Below are 17,471 nucleotides of genomic sequence, written 5' to 3'. Positions count from 1 at the left end.
TGGCAGAATCTTATTGTGAAATACTATAGAACAATAAAAATGAATGACCTGTATATAAAAAAAAAGAATTAGAAAAGAACATAATCTTGAGTGAAATAAAATCATGAGGCAAAAATATCATTTGATTGTATTTATTTAAATTTCAAAACCTGGCCAAACTAAATTATGAGCTACCTAGGGATATTTAAATTGGTTTAAATCTCCAAAGAAGGTGAAAGAATGATCCATATAATTCATGATATTTATCGCTTACTATTCAGTGAGAGGAGATAGTTTTCATAAGTATGTGGAATATAAGAAGTCCTAAAAAATAGTACCACTCTCTCTCTTAGGCTCGGTGGTATGTGTGTAGGTGTTCATTTATTGTCCATTAATGTGTGCATGTTCATGGGTACTCACTCTTTTTATGTACTCCATATAGTTTTCTAGTTTTAAAACTGCAGGTTCCAAGGATCCAAAACCAAGTATCCCAATTCGCTAGGTTAGAACAGTGCCAAGCAGTCTGCATTTTTATTAAGTTCCCATGGTCATTTTGATAAAATTTTGAGTATTTATGTTGTTTACATAGTTTGAGGTCTTCCCCTTGTAACTTGGCATTTGGAAAAGAGATAGAGCATAAAGGAGGCAATTTATAATAAACAAACAGACCACCCTTCTAATTCCAGGAATCATCTCTTTACTATACAAAGAACTAAACATTTACAAAAGAAAATCAAAAGAAATTGCATTTTAAAACTACATTAGAAAGTTACACAAGGGTCTGATAAACAAACATCATAAAACATCTCCGTACCATGTCAGTACCATACAGAGAAATCCAGTCAACCATCATACACGAGGTTGAGGTATTCAGTACCTGAAAATCCACCCAGTGCCCTCTTTGTCATTTGCCTATAAAAAATATAACATGCCAGCTTTTTTATAAAACACGAATTATTGTCAATAAACTTAATGGGAAGAAAATTTTGTTAAAGAAATAAAATATAAGAAAAATCACACAGGTCAGCTGCCAGTCAATAGTAAATATTAAATTTTCCTAAGATGCATTAAGTTATAACAGTCAGTCCCAGCAACACTGTTGAAGTATTTCATAATCTGAAGATAGGTTGTTGCTATTTCAAACAAACTTGTTATGGCATAATTTATTTTACATATGTACAAATTATGTTATTATATGTACATATCAGGAAAGCTCTGGAGTCATCTCATCTCTCCATGCCAGTGACTTTTCAAGCAGAATGTTCTCTGTTGGCCTCCTTCTCACAGCAAGGGGCCCAGGCGGCCATTTCTTTCTGTTTTCAATACATCCCCGGAAGTCTGAACTCTTAGTTCGTTGCTTTTCTTGTGGAATGATTTGGAGTTATAAACAGTATCTCCGGTTGAACATTTCAAATGTTAGCTACACTTTTGATTTCTGTGCTTCTACAAGACTGTATGACCCTTTCATGTTGGCCTTCCTTGCAAAGTAGATGATCATTCCAATGGCAGGTATTATCAAGGAGGATGCACAATAGAGCACAAGAAGTTCAGGAGAAAAATAGTCCTTGGTATTGTCTCTTCCTGGAAAAAAAAAAAAACAATTGGATGTAATTAATGCTTAGTACAAAAAGAAATTGTTTAATCAAAAGACATGTCTTACTGTGACAGTACAACTAGTTCTCCAGAGAGGGAATCAAAGCAGTGATATGGAATATCATCAGGACCCCAAATGCATATTCCCCTGAATTATCCAAATGGTCAGTGGGTGGTTGTTATGATCATGAAGAATCTAAAGATGATAGCTGTTGACTTTCACAAACTTGGATTAAAAAAAGATTCAATTTTAGGGGTAAAATAGAAAAGAGGGTCCTTTATAATAGCAGGAATTAGACAGGGAGAAATAGAAGTATCTGCCAAAGTACTGGGACTCTGATTACCATAAACTGAAATGATTAACCAATTCTCCAAGAAAATCCTCAAACCATTTAAAGTAACTACCAGAGTCAAACACCACGAATAGGACAATAAGAGGAAGAATTCTTGCTGATGCATTTTTTGGGGTTTTGTTTTGAGATATATATTCTTGTTATAGAAAGGCCTTGTCTGATCTATATCTCCCCTAATCTAAATAAGAACCTCAACATCCACTCTCAAAATCTACCCAGCACACTTCCCCTTCATAGCCCAATCCCAGTTGGTATTTAAGCCTTCATCCACAAGCTTATCGGTCCAATGTGGTTTCCTCTTCTGACCTCATAAAGCCAGACATGTCTGTTTTTCTTCTGGTCCACCACTAGAAGAGCTTGCACTTCAACTCCCCAGTTGGCATAATTGCTGCCCCATCCAAAATATTTTTGAACACTAAAAAACTTTTTTTCTAAATCCTATCATTTTGCCATTCAGTTGCAAATGAAGTACAGATGATAGTATTCCAAAAAATTTAAATTTGTACTCTTTTTAATCTATTAAAATCCTCTGGCAGATGCAATACCACTTAACATCTGAACCTCACAAGAACATCTGAAGAACAGAGCATGGCATCTACTGGGGACTTGCTTGTTTATACTCAGCTTGCACAGCATCGTATAACCTCACAATTAAGTCTCACTAAGTGACATATATGTTGGCTCAGTGCCAACAGGAATTAGTGACCTGACTTTGATCATCACTGAATTCCTTCTAGAGCTTTCTAAACACTAAAAGTTACCTAAGTAGAAAAGAACCATTAGCATCAGATGATGCTAATCAGATGATTAGCAAAGTGAATGTTTGCAAGTTATTGAAGAAAAAAAAAAACACTTCAGCCTGAACATGATGATAATTGTTTTTCTACTTTTCCTTGCTAACATTGAGCTAGTCAAAGTATAAGGGTACTATTTTAATGGGCTATTTATCATCATAATTGTGGTTAGGCATCAATATTGATAACAAGATGGGCAAAGGTATTTGTGTCCCTATTATTTTCCTTTCAATGTGGAAATAATCCTTTATTTTTTTGCCTCTCAGTTTTTCCCTCAGGCATCTACAGAAAAACTCAAATTTGCTAAGTCAGTTGCTAGGTCAAGCTTCTGATAAAATTTTCTATTAGTATTATCAACACTAAAAATTTTTAAGAGGGCTGACCATTTCTATTAATGTAATACATTCAAGCCAAAACAAAAGAAAATAATTTAAAAACTAAGCTAAATGCAAAGGAAAACTACTTCAAAATATCTAGAAAAAATGTCAATTTTTTTGGTCTTCATTCATATCCAGCTATTTTAAACCATATTCAGTTTGGAGGCATGCATTTCCAGCTGAGTGCCTAATAGCCTTTGTTTATTGAAATAATAAGAAAACAGTGGCAAACATATAAGTGGTTAATAATTCAACTAGGAAAAAAACCCAAGCTTTAAGGTGTCTTTTTAAAAGAACAATTAATTACAAGCATAATCACAGAAATGTTAGGAGTTCACTTTCCTGAAGCTAAGCTGAATTAAAGGTGGCCAAAAACATCAAGGATTGAATAAACAGGAATGGATTAATATCAACCTACGTATAACTGAGATCTCAATGTGTTCAGACACATCCCCAACCTCATTGGAAGCACTGATTACATATACACTGCATCATTTGAGTGACATGATACAAGGTAAATGTTCCATTATTTGAACACATAGTAACTTCAATGACCAGATTAACTCTTTTCAGGATAATCACTGCAGGTGGATGACTAAAAGTTTGACATGTAATTATGTTATTTTCCCCTTCTTTAACATTTCTAGATGGATATATTTATATTGTTGTGTTTCAAGGAGGTAATGTAAAGACAGAAAAATACATGGTATGGCTTGTAATCTTGAGAAATTTTGCCAGATTAGTAAAAAGTTTTTTTTTTTTAACCTGTTTTCTGACTTAGGTTCAAACTTCCTTTAGTTTGACAAGTGGTTGCTAACCCTGGTGGCCAAGTGCCAAACCTCCTAAGAGGTGACTTTTGTTTACAGCCCTGTTCACTTCAAGGGCAAGTATAATATTCAATACTGAATAGAGGCTAATTAATGTGCAAGGAGTGTAAGACTGATTAATCAAAGCTGACACATTCTGCTTACACCAATAAGATCAATGCATCCTACCTACTGTGCATTCACAGGAGAGGGTAGGAGATCAAGGGGCCCTGAAGTTTCTTAGAGAGACCATTGTGCGCATGCCCTCTCCCTCTCCCTCTCCCTCTCCATCAGAATAAGATAGATAGTGGGGCTTAGGAGGCTGTTCTGTAGACTAGAGTTTTCATGTAGTTGTTGTTCAGGATCAAGATTGCTACTGCCAATTATTTCCTGAAAAGAATCAATCCAGAAAATAGGCAGTTACTCCATGTTCAGAAAATAGCATTCCCTTCTGTTAGAAAGGAAGAGGATCTGGATAGAATTTTTCTTTTCCCTCCCTCCCTCCCTCCCTCCCTCCCTCCCTTCCTTCCTTCCTTCCTTCCTTCCTTCCTTCCTTCCTTCCTTCCTTCCTTCCTTTTCTTTCTCTTTCTTTCTTTCTTTCTTTTAATGTGCTAATCCTACCTCCATGGTTTCCTTATAATCTCCAGTGAAAGGTTTTGAAAATATGGTTAAACACTTAGCAAATATAAGACCTCAGAGACCAATGATGAATTAATTGTCAACTTTGAAAAAAACAAATGGGAATTCCACATTCACCAGTGATTAATGTCAACTTCCTGGTTAAACTGTTTAGGATAGAACACCTGTGCTTGATTATTTCAAGAAACATTAAGAAATAACCACACACGACACAGAATTCAGCCTCATTCTTCCAACTCATTCATCTAATGTTAGAAAGCTATTACCATCTATGGAACCTCTTAACAGCTACCAAAATAGATAGATGGATGGATGGATGGATAGATAGATAGATAGATAGATAGATAGATAGATAGACCCCAAACAAAAGGCCAACCTTTAACATCCAGTGTTAAATTTCTTAATTGTGAGCCCACTTCATTTTTAGATTCACATTCATATACTCCTGCATCCTCCAGCTGCACCTTGAGGATGGTGTATGCGCCATCTATAGATTTCAGCACCGTGTCTCCTGTCTTTGCTTTCTTCTTCAGGATTATCCAAGTTTCTGGAATATTTCCACATGTGCAGGAGATAATGACAGTGTCTCCTTCCTTGACACTCTCAGAAGGAAACACTGTAAGCTGTATGTCTTTTGGAGCAACTGAAAAGAGAATTTAAAAGAAACCTCTGAATGAGTGAAGTATAAGCTAATTCCATATTGATATAAGGACATCAATCAGAGCTTCCACGGACCTATTTGTGTTTGCAGGAAATGTTAAGAAAATCAGGTAAAGAAGTCAAGCATTTGCTGAACTGTTGTAAATGATCATGCCTTAAAGAAGATGCATCTTATGCTTCATTCATGTTTTTTAACATAATTCTTTACCCAGACTAGCACTATTTGATGTAAGTAAATAGCTATAGAATTCAAATGTGAAAATTTTTTTTAAAAAAATCACACTATTTAACAAAAATTTCCTTGAAGAACAAAGGCTTTACATGTTTCTGAGTTTTGAGCTAGTTCCTCCCAGATCAAGAAATTTAGCTTTACAGAGGTGGCTTGTTATATGGTATTTAACAACACAACTACCATTTATCAAGTTTCAGGCTCTGGGCTGGGTGCTTGACATGCAATATCTTATTAACGCACCAATGATTAAGGAAGTATCCTTAAGCATTTTATAAGTGAGATTCCTATTAAGGCCATCTATTTTGTGCCTTCATTTGAGTCTCGTTCCCCATCCATGGCCACAATGCCATGGCATTATCCTGTGGCTTTTCTTTAAGGTTGCACATTGCTCTTTCAAGGTTCTTCCTTAAAAATACAAATCTTGTTGTGATGAGATAACAAGAAATCCCTAATACCTTAGGGGGAATAATCCCAAGGGGTACAAAAAGAAATGACAATCCTGGTGAAGAAAATAACTCTGATGCCCAAAAGGGAAGGTATAGGAAGCAACCCAAATTGTTCACTTCAAGATGCTCATAACTGCCAATGGCATCTGTGTGCCAAGTAGAAATTATTTTGTTCTCAGTCTTGGGTGTCTATCCAGGAGAGAAGAGACCTGTATCTGATGATTTGATCCCAGTGGTTCCGTGCCAGGCTGATGAACCAACCAGAGGGCACAGTCTCTGCTATTCTTAATCTCAGAATTTACAAAAGGTGCTTCTTAGGGTTCTAAGCAAATACTAGCAGGCATCTTGTGAGATCTTCCCTCAGGACCAAATTCAATCAAAGATGTCACTCACTTTGACCAATAGAACATGGAATGAAGAAACACTGTAGGACTCCCCAACTCAGGCCTTTAAGAGGCAGCTATGATTACCCCCTTCTTGAAACAATGTGCTATGACAAGTCAACTTAGGCTACCTTCCCTAAGGATGGTATCACATGCAGAAGGGAGGCACAGCCCCCCAGATATAGCCCAGACATGTGAGTGAGGCCATCTGTGACTGGCCAGCCTTGCTGCCCTGACTGAAAACAGATGAGTGACCCCACACTGAGCAGAATAAATGCCCAGCTAGCCCATTTCCTAATGCCAACTCAAAGATTCATAAACAAATGGTCATTATTTTACACTTAGGAAGGTAGTTTGTTAGGACCACCTTTATTTTGAATTTTCTTATCTGTTATTTTTTTCAAAGTTTTTAACTATTAACTTTATGTTAACTATTGCCTGACAAACATGATAAAGAAATCTATACTAACCTGTGGATACATGTACTTACCATTGACATAAAGCGTCTGTGTACTCTGCCTTTGTTTGTGTTCAGATTCCATTTCACCAGTATGTAACTTAGCCCGACAAACAAGAACTTTTCCACTATCTTCCGTGGTGGGGGTGAAGGTTACTTCCAAACTTTTGGTCTCTAGGGATTTCCTATCCATTTCCTCCAAAAAGTTTTTTTTCATCAGAATAGTCTCCCCATTAAGTAATTCGATCTCCAAATGGTCAAAAGGGTACACATTAGGAACCCTGCAGCTTACAGTGACGGGGTTTCCATTCACAAGTAGACCACTCATCTCAATTTCTGGATCTGTAGGGAAGGCTGCAAACATCAAGCAAAAGTAATGTTTGTATGTGTCATTCAAAGGGAAATAAAGTTACACTCTATTTGAATTCAAGTGTCTCAAAATTACAGCTTTAACTTATCTGGGATAGAATTATCATCAATACATTAAAAATTGACATTAAGTATAAATACATAATTAAAACATTAATCACAATGTTGGCAACAAAAATACTTAGTACATTAAGTCATCAAGTAATAAATACTTTTACTTCTTATTTTCCTCTTCTAATGATGCCATCTTGCTGAGCACATGGGCTGATATTATCTAGGGACACATCAGCTTCTATCATCTCATATATTAACTATTTCTTTTAGATGTCTTAAATATTTGTCATGATATGTTGACTAATTGTTATGAACTAGTCCTTCAACATTCATTATCTCAGTCTTTAGGACAGCAACGGATACTACTTAACTTATTTTATTGTTAGGAAAACTGAAACTTAGGCTAAAAGACTTTTCATTAAACATCATACCTAGTGTGTCATTGAGCTGAGCTCAAACTCCCTGTTCCTCTTACCTCAAAATCTAGACTTAGTTTCACAGGTCTATGTAGTGTCTCAGTGTCAAATAAGACCCACAGGGAAGTTCTCAATTTAGACATCTTAATATCTAATAATTATTTAGGCAGCAAGTTTAAAACATTTCTCAGATAATAGTTGTAATTAAGAAAAGAACTATCTTAACTGTATTATTTAGAATTTAGCCTATATAGTAACATATCATATATAAATCAATAAAAATGAGACTAAAATACTTATCAAACATAAGAGTGACTCTAGTTTATTTTTTCTTTCAGCAAAATGATTCAGTTGTTAAAATAAAACATCTTTAAGTATTTCCATATTGCAATAGGACTTCACCCCTGGTTCTCATTTCTGCTGGGAATGTGCTACATCAGCAGATCCTGGACTCTGGGTAATATGATAAAGCAATAAAATTGACCCTTCTTTTGAGAGATTTAAGTCCCTTTACAGGCATACTCTCATTCTGAATAAAATCCCAAAGGATAACACAAGTTGGGGCATAGTTTCTGGTTAAAAAAAAAAGAAAACTTTATAATGAATTTTCCTTGAGTTTGCTGAATGAAACCAAGCAGAGTAACTCTCATGAAAAAAATAACTTTTTGGTCACTTTGTATATTTTATTCCTCATTCATTACAGACTGAGAAACTCCAGAAGTGTCAAGTTCATAGAGATTTGAGGTTATAAAGAATATTTATTAAGGTGGCAAGAAGAGTGAAAAAAAAGGTTCAGTATATGCTTGTTCAAGTTTTGCCTAAAGCTTTCATCAGTATTAAGACCTGGTGTTGCCTCCTGCTTCTGCTTCAACAGAAACCTGAGCTACTACCATTGATCAGTCTACTCTGCACCTTCCTTTGCTTTTCCCTGCTTCCCATTTCTTCATTTCTTTTTCCATCCTGTAGATCAGCTTTCCAAATTATTCCTTTAAAACCATAAGCTCAGATCTGGCCCTCAATTTAAAGAGCTGAGCAGTGGTCACCCCCACCCAGTTATCTGAAGGTACATTGGCCCCATTCCCTCACCACCTCTGTACACTCCACAAACACATAGAAGGGATGGGAAGCAGGGTCATAGGGTGTGACAAAAAGTGTGATGAGACAGTACCACAAGACCCACTAAGGACTGTGCCCACTGTGTCCATATGTAATATAGACTTAAGATTTAGGCAAAGTACATCACATCAAAACACCTTGTGTCAGAGATTTAGGAAGCATTCACAATGCTACATTCCCTTTCTGAACAAATGAATCTCGGTGCACATCACAGATTCACATTCTTTTTTTATCCAATGGGATTGAAGAACAATTCTGAAAACCACTTACAGTAGAGCTCCACTCTGATTCTTTTTTCCAGTTTCCTCCGTCCACAGGTGACAGTGCACAGGTAAGAGTGTTCGTTCTCAAAACCCACAGGGCTCAGGGTCAGTGTGGACTCCGTCCCTTCACTTGTCACCTTCCCGCTCAGAGGGCTATCTATCTGGGTTCTCCAAGAGAGAGATGGGGACTCACAGCCTGTGACACGGCATGTTAGCACAACTGAGTCCCCTATCTGAGCAACAACCTGAGGTCCAGGGAAGATGTCAACAGTAAATGGTTTCTCTGCAGAAAAAAAATAAAAAAGAACAAGACACAGAGCCGATAAGACTCATTTCTTCTTCCTTCACATTCCCACATATGATCTTTATTTGTCCTGATCTGGCTTTAGCCACTATCTGTACCAAGAAGAAATAACTCCCTTCCGTCAGGAAAGAGACTACATCTTTTAGAATGAATCCATGAGAGTCTCTCAAATCAGACTTAGAATAAATATAGATAAAAATGTGTTAAGAGAGGTTGGTGTCTTTTCATGGCAATAATACTATCTCTGCTCAGTTGTTTATCAGATCACTGCAGGAATAAACAATAGGTCAAATAATTTCAATGGTTCCTGTGTGTCAAGTCCACGTACAAGTCATTTAATCCCCACAACAGTGTTGTGAACTTGTACTACTTTCTTCTCTGCCTTCTTGTTTTCCTTCTGCTTCTACTCTTTCTCTTCCTCTTCTTTTTCCTCTTTCCTCTTTCTTCAGGAGGTAATTTAGGCTCACAAATGTTAAATCACTTTACCCAGCTTGCAAGTGGCAAAACTAGAACTTGATGCAAGGTAGATGTGATTTAAGATTTCAGCTTTTCTGTTGCTAGAACAACTAAATCAAGACATCTTCATACAGAGATCAAATAGATCTAAAGGAGGTACTACTCCCCCCCCCAAAAAAAAGCCTCAAATTATACAAAATTTCCATAATGGATCCATGCCCAAGGCATCTCTGTTCCATCAACCTGAAGTTATTATACCTTAAAAGTCACATAGGATCATGTATAAAGCAAAGCAAAAATTTACATATCAAAATGATAACACAAGTTACTCTAAAATGTATTTGATGTAATCTAAACATTTTTGCAATGATTTGAGGGGGCAGAAGCAGAGGTGAGGGTGAACTCCTTAATCTCAAATGTCCAGGAAAGCTCTTAGGTGGCCAACACTATCCATGCTAGACATACAGTCTTTGATGGAATAATGCTACTTTGGGAGAAAGAGAATTCCAAATCTTGACTCTGGTTCCCTAAAGAAACTGGGAGTGGTTGGCAACTCTGAGAGTGACAGATGACAATCCACAGAAAATCAGTAAAATCTTCCTCACGAACAGCAGGCTAGAGATGGAAGAAAGAAATTGCAACACGTAAAAATTCCCAATATACTACATTTTGCATGGTTCTCTTCTGTGTCAGGAGAAGCTACTTTTTTTCAATTTGTTTGTATAAATGTGATATCTTAATATTTTCCAAAGAAAGCCCTCTTCAAATTACCTCAATAAACTAATATACGATTCGATTTTGAAAGATCATTCAGAACAATGATCAAAGTTTCCAAATTCCTTATATGCCAGTGTGAGAATGAGGAACTTTAACAGCAGATTCACTTCCTGCTTACGAACAATTCTGGCTATATATATTATTTTGTGGACTTGTGGCTCCTGGGAAGTAGCTCTCTTAGGTAGACTAAAGGTCCTTTGAAAGTTCAATTCTATCTTTAGTACTTAAGGCTGTTAGTATCATATGTGAAGCAAAATGCAAAACAACTCTCCTCAACCCCATAACCCATCTCCTTGACATATTGAAATGGGATCCAGCTTATTATGGGATGGAGCTATTTCAGGATGGATGTTTAGCTTTGTATACTTTCATTAGTATAATATTTTTTCTGGTCACTTGAGAATGAGTTAGACTACAGGATTTTTTTTAATCATCCAAGCTTGAACTCCATATTTTCATATTTTTAAAATTTGTGTTGTCAATATTTGAAATTTATTCATTGAACATTTACTGAATATTCATTGTGTGTCAGGTACTGTGGTAGGCACTCAAATATAAAACACATATGCATAAACACTGAGGGCCCTTGACTTGAAGGAACTTCCAGTTTAACGGACAAACATATTTAAATAGACCTATTATTTTGGTTCTCACTAAAGTACATTCCTGCCTTTCCTTCCTAGTTTGTAAACTTCTTTGGGGCAGTAGCTGCATCTTATCAGGCCTGCATCCCCACCACCCAGCAGACTCTTGGATTCTTGAGTAAAGCCTCTTAATTAATATGTATTGAACTGAACAGAAGTACATACATCGCTATAAGAAGTATTGAGTCTATACTAAAGAAGGAACCACTAGCTTTGCCTAACACAATCTGGAATTTGGAGGTTTATATATGTTTCGTCATGAAGGATGGCTAAGACTTTGCAGGTGGAGGAAGGGGAAAGCCTATTCCAGGAAGAAGAATAGCGTGAATAGTGACACAGAATCATCAACTACAGTATTTTCTGACCATATCATGAAGTTATTATATGCGGCTATTTTAAGAAATGTACACAGAGTTACGAAAACTTGTGCTGTATATGGGTAATAATGAGTGTAATGCATTCCACTATTGTCATGTATTTAAAAAATAAATAAATTTTTAAAAAAGAAATATAGTTGAAGTTATAGAAAAGTCCAAGTGAAAGAAGATAAACTAAGGCATGTCAAAAGGGTTGATTAAGACATTAGATCCTAGGGATCATTTTGAGGGAGAGGATTTGGTGATACAAACTGAGAGCATGAATTTGGGAATAACCAGTATATGTATAATATATCTGGGTATCGAGAGTGAGAAGAAAAGAGGGCAAGGAGTGGTAAGTTGAAAATACCAATGTCTAGAGGTCAGGAGAAAGACAGGAAGCCATGGAATGAGGCATGGGAGAGATGCTGTTACAAAAGGTTCAAAAAAGCAGAGCCAGGGAAGCCTCGGGAGGAAAGACTGCCAAAAATCAAGTATAATAAATACATATTCACACTCTAGTACATGACAATCAGACAGATAACCAACGAAATGTTGGAAAGCAACCTCAGCACCAAAGCTGCCTCATTGTTGCTCAAATCTCAATACAGCATCGTTGTTTTTCCTTTTGCATATTCCACTCACCTTCAACAATTAATTCCACCTCTTTTTGGCTTCTTCCAATAGAATTAACTCCTTCACATACATATGTTCCAGAATCTTCCATCCTCATAGCAATTAAGGTGAGAGTCTCATTACCAGAAAGAAGCTGTAGATTCTCATTATCTAATTTCTTGTTCCAGATAATCTTTGGAGCTGGCAGACCCTCACTGGAACATGTCATTGTTACAGAATCACCTTCTTGCAGCCTTGTGGAGGGATGCACGGAGATGACTGTATTCTTGGGTGAGACTGAAAAAAACAGGGCATCATATTAGCAATCAAAAACCATGTTTTCAATTCAAAACAGAAGATGGACTTCTCTCACAGGTTGTTATCCTGTGCTTCTGTTGACTTGACAAACTTACTTTCCCAAGATAGCATAAAGAACTGCTGAGTCACTAAAAGATAGTCAATCTAATTTCTGTACAACTCGATTACCTTTCTAAAAAATGTTTTGTGTTTTCAGATTGCCATAGATATTCTTAAGTTAAGAGGGGCCCTTAGATTCATGTGGCTCAATCTCCCACCTAAGAGCCCCATCTAAGAATCCTTACCAAAAGCTCATCCTAATCAGTCAGCCTCAGGATTTACTGAGAAAGGCAACTCATTGCCTGATCAAACAACCTATTTGATTTTTGAGTATCTTAAATTAGAAAAACATTTTCCCTGAGTTGAAATCTTCTTCTTCATAACTGGCTTTTATATATTGGTCATAGTTCAGCCCTCTGATGTTACAAAATAAACTAAATCCTTCTGTCACATACAACTGTCTTTCAAATACTTAATTAAAACTCCTCAAGTGTTTCATTCCTATATTGACTGTTCTCATAACATTGTTAGAAGCCAACTCATTCTCTTTGTGCTAAATATATTATTGTTGGCACTGAGTTGAAATCTTCCCCTTCATAACTGGCTTTTACATATTGGTCACAGTTCAGCATTTCAAGGCATATTATAAAATATGATTAAAAATATTTTAACATTTAAGCCTTCCTAATCAGTACTAGTACATTCCCTTTTAATAGGAAATAAATAAATAAAGTAACCCTAAATCATGTATTTGATGAAGCCCAAAATTAAGTTCAAGTCTTCTTAATCCAAATCCATGTTCTTTTCACTGGATTATACTATTGGAAAGCATCATGTTCTCAATAAGTAAAAATGGAGTAAAAACTACAAAAAAGCTTCTTGTTAGCCTAGTTGCTAAGTTTATCTCGATCTACATTCAAGACTGAATTCCCATACAAACTAGACCATGTGACTTACTGTAGACTTGCAGTTCTTTGGTAGTGTTCCTTTTTGGGGGCACAGATTCAGTTTCATAAATGTTTAATTGAGCTCTACAAATAAGAGCTTTTCCAGTATCCTCCATGACAGGAATAAAGGTTACTTCCAAACTCTTGGTTTCCAGGGACTTCCTATCCATATCTTCCAGAAATTCCTGATTCTTCATGAGATGATCATCTTTCCATAAATCCATCTCCAGCCTGTCAAACGGGTATACATCAGGGATCAAGCACTTGACTGTGACCTGCTTCCCGACCTCCAGAAGACCACTGAAGTGAATTTCTGGATCCTTAGGGAAAGCTGCAAACGCAAATGGATACACAAGTGGGCCTTCTGCTCATATTTTTAAGATCTCTTATAACACTATACAAATCAAATCTAATGTTTTTGTTCACACAATCTTAATACTACAGCAGAACTAACAGTTTAAATAGATTTTTTTATGATTTTGAGTGGGCTCAAGAAGCAAGAGTCAGAATCAACCACCTATTAGAGAATTCTTCTGTCCTGATCCTGTATGTATTAAATATTGTATGTTATTAAAGGAAAGTAGAAAAACTAATGCTTATTGAAACTTACATGTACCTTTCACTGTGCTATGGATTTAAAATAAATGGTTTATCCTCACACAAGCCTTGAGACAGAGACCACATTTCACAGATTATAAAACTTGGACTTAGTGTATTTGCATAACTTGCCTGAGATCACACAGCTAATAAAAGGCACTGCAGATAATTCTCTTATTTTAGTAAAGGCAAACATAGCTCCATTTTACAGATAAGTAATCCAAAACTCAGAATGTGACTGCAAAGTTTAACTATTCTATAAGCTATGCTGAGAAATGGAAAGAGTGGCTTTAAATATTTGGCTTCTGAAAATGGTGCCTTAAGAATTCATCCACCAGGAAGGAACACCTGTGCAGTCTTTCAGTTTTGGATGGGCTGCCTGAGATGCCTAACTCAATGCCTCAATCCATACTCCACTGACCCTTTTAGTGCAAAGGAGCACAGCATCCATTGCCTCCTTTGCCAGAACTACCTTTTCCATTACATTCTATCACAAGGGCAACACGTTAGTGGTTTCAGGATCTATATAGTGAGAAGAATACAAAAGTCCCAAGTCCAAAGAATATTACAATCAAATGTGGAATGGAGACAGGACTGTTAAACATAATGAGAAGCAGACATTCTTGTAGAAAAACCTCAGGCAAGATAATTAAAGCCAGAAGGATCTTCATTTCTCTTTTTTAAATCTTCAACTATTTGGCGCTTGTGGGCAAAAGACAAAGGAACTGGAAGTGCTTTGTTATCTGAAAACATAGTATTTTTAATTTTTTCACCCATTATTTCAGTCCTTTACATTCTATTAAAAATGCTCCTATAATCCATCCAGTTTTATGACAGGTAATATAAGAACTTGCTACTTTTCCCTCTATTTATATAAGGGGACCTTTGAAGGCACTCAGGAGGCCGCACAGACATAAACTATGCATGTACAACCAGCATAATTGAAAGCAGTTGGCCAGGCACAGTTTCTTGGGAAGCTTTAGCAACACATGGGTCTTGTTGAAATTTTAGTTAAAGTTACTGGGCAAAGGTGGGTTCCAACACAGTAGAAAGGAACCAGTGTAATTCATGAAGAAAATCAAATGAGGTATTCATAAAGAAATGACCCTATGGGAGTACAGTGTTTTAGAGAGGCCATCGGTAACCAAGGCAAATGACTTGTGCAAGGTTAGTTTTTACCAGCCTTTTGCCTCTTGCTAATTTTGCTGAATGGAGAGCAATTTACATTTGTGAGGCAAATCTAATTCATTATACAAATACCTTTGAGGTTCAGCACCAGGACTTTATGGCAACAGCAACAAAAATTCTTAAATTTATGGACATAACATCAAATGAATAAAATGTTTGCAGATATTTACTATCATGCCTAAGGAGAAAACTTTTGTACTGAAGGTTACTAAATTATAGATCTTGTGCTTAATCTTTAAGCTGATTTTAAGCACCCTTGCATAAGAATAAATGAATGAAAAATCCCCATAGGATGGAATTCATAAATCATTTAGATGCATGAGCAAGTAAACATGTAAGGATATAATCAAATGGAAATTTTTTAAGATAAAAAGAAGACCCTTAGAAATGTTCATTTAATAGCTAAGGAAATTAGAGCCAAAGAACTTGTGTTTTATGCATGATCACCATGTTTGTGGCAGAGATGAAACAGAAGCCAAAATTTGGATTCCTGATTTCTAGTGTCAGCTGTCTCGAACTTTCTCTCTTTAAAAAAAATAATTTATTTGTTCAAATCTAGTTATACATGACAGCAGAATGCTCTTCGAGTCATTGTTCATAAATGGAGCACAATTTTTCACTTCTGTGGTTGTACATGAAGTAAAGTCACACCGTTTGTACAATCATACATGCATTTAGGGTAATGTCTAGCTTTCTTGATGCTATGTTTTCAAGTCAAGAATCAGGATATTAATATCTTTTAAAGACTTTTTTTTTTTTTTGGTGGTGGTGCTGAGGGTTGAACCCAGGCCTCTGCATGCTAGGCAAGCATTCTACCAACTGAGTTGTATCCCCGGCCTAAAGACCTTTTCTTTCTTTTTTCTTTTTAATATTTATTTTTTAGTTTTCGGTGGACACAACATCTTTATTTATTTATTTTTTTATGTGGTGTTGAGGATCGAACCCAGCGCCCTGCACATGCCAGGCGAGAGCATTACCGCTTGAGCCACATCCCCAGCCCCAAGACATTTTCTTTAAAAAGCTATTTTAAAGCAAAATTGAGAGAAAACCAAAGATTCTTTAAAGCACTCACAGTAGATCTCCACCTGGATTCCTTTTTCCAGTTTCTCAGATCCGCAAGTTGCTGTGCACAGGTAAGAGTGTTCATTCTCAAAACTAACAGGATCCATGGTCAATGTGGAATTTGTGCCCTCATTCTTCACCTTCCCATTTAATGGACTGTCTATCTGGGTTCTCCACGAAAAAACTGGAGACTCACAGCCCGTAGTGCTGCAAGTCAAGGAGACGGAGTCACCAATCTGAGCTAGAATCCAGGATTCAGGATAGGTCTCGATTTTAAAAGCTTGAGCTACAAAAACAAAGAGAAAAATGAACATACCACTGCTTTGTTTAGTATTCTACTCCCTCTTCTCTGTTATAGTATAATGTTCAACTTGTGACCTTATGGATCTTTTTCCAGCTTTAAACTAACCACAAGGCAGTCAAAACACACCAAAGTCACCGCCAAAGATAGTGTTGGGATTATCTTTACTCAGGACTCTCAGTTCTGACCTTGAGGCCCATTTATCAGAGTTGTTTTGTTATTTGCTGAGTTTGACTTCATTATCAAGTATAGGAAACTAAAGTGATAGTCCTACTACAGATAAAACCAAATTACTCTTTCACTTTAGGAAACAGGCATCAAAAAACATCAATTTGCAGCTGTCACTATGACAGTATAATGGCATATAGCAAAACTCAATAACACATTCAAAGTTAGGTTAAATGAAGTTTCCCCGTTGTTTAAAATTCTAGTGCCTTCCTTCGCTACCACAGCAAAACTGAGTGAAGCCAAAACCAAGGCTGAAATGGAATGCTAACATTTGAAACAGATCAAGAAGAACTTACAAGCTGCAAACACCATCCAAAATATATTCGAGGCTCCAAAGAGCACAACAGGCATTTTAAGTTGCTGCTGTGATGAGGAAATCATGGTTCCCAAAGTCGTATTTCTGTCACACCTGAAAGTGCCTGGGAAGAGTCTTCCGCTCCTAAAGCCAGTGAGGCTCAGTGTGAGTGAAATAGAAAGTCTGCTCTTTATAAAGGGTCTTGTTGAAGAGGCGGAGGGAAATCCCTTCAAGGGAAAACCCAGGGCAGAGCCAGGGAAAAAAAGTTTAACTGACATGCAGCCAAGTCCCAGCATTAACCCCTTCAGTTGCTCTCAGTGTTCAAATGACTGTCACAGGAAAACAGGACACTTTCAGGACTTAAAATGCAGGATATCTTTCCTGGAAAGATAAAAGACTGTTCATTT

General features: G+C 36.6%; 1 protein-coding gene across 1 annotated transcript; it reads right to left on the bottom strand.

Annotated features, from left to right (window-relative positions):
* Window positions 1–655: 655 nt before the first annotated feature.
* On the bottom strand, window positions 656–17,212 carry Vcam1 (vascular cell adhesion molecule 1). The gene is made up of 8 exons (XM_026379685.2): window positions 17,066–17,212; window positions 16,251–16,526; window positions 13,404–13,724; window positions 12,120–12,386; window positions 8,945–9,220; window positions 6,753–7,073; window positions 4,918–5,184; window positions 656–1,560 (listed from the first exon to the last, which is right to left on the bottom strand). The coding sequence occupies exons 1-8, from the start codon at window positions 17,148–17,150 to the stop codon at window positions 1,400–1,402; spliced, it is 1,974 nt and encodes a 657-aa protein (XP_026235470.2). The 5' UTR covers window positions 17,151–17,212; the 3' UTR covers window positions 656–1,399.
* Between the last annotated feature and the right edge of the window lie 259 nt (window positions 17,213–17,471).

Source organism: Urocitellus parryii, chromosome 11 (assembly GCF_045843805.1).
Source record: "Urocitellus parryii isolate mUroPar1 chromosome 11, mUroPar1.hap1, whole genome shotgun sequence".
Taxonomy (NCBI): Eukaryota; Metazoa; Chordata; class Mammalia; order Rodentia; family Sciuridae; genus Urocitellus; species Urocitellus parryii.
The sequence above is the reverse complement of the archived record's forward strand: the minus strand, read 5'-3'. Positions and strand labels throughout refer to the sequence as shown.

What these genes read in the sequence shown, in the direction of transcription:
- Vcam1 (XM_026379685.2), bottom strand. Translation starts at nt 17,150, where the DNA reads ATGATTTCCTCATCACAGCAGCAACTTAAAATGCCTGTTGTGCTCTTT. An exon ending in CAAAGAACTGCAAGTCTACA is followed by an intron (nt 12,387 to 13,403) that starts GTAAGTCACATG and finishes TGTTTTTTTCAG; the next exon opens with TCTCACCCAAGAATACAGTC. An exon ending in AATCAGAGTGGAGCTCTACT is followed by an intron (nt 7,074 to 8,944) that starts GTAAGTGGTTTT and finishes TGATGTTTGCAG; the next exon opens with CCTTCCCTACAGATCCAGAA.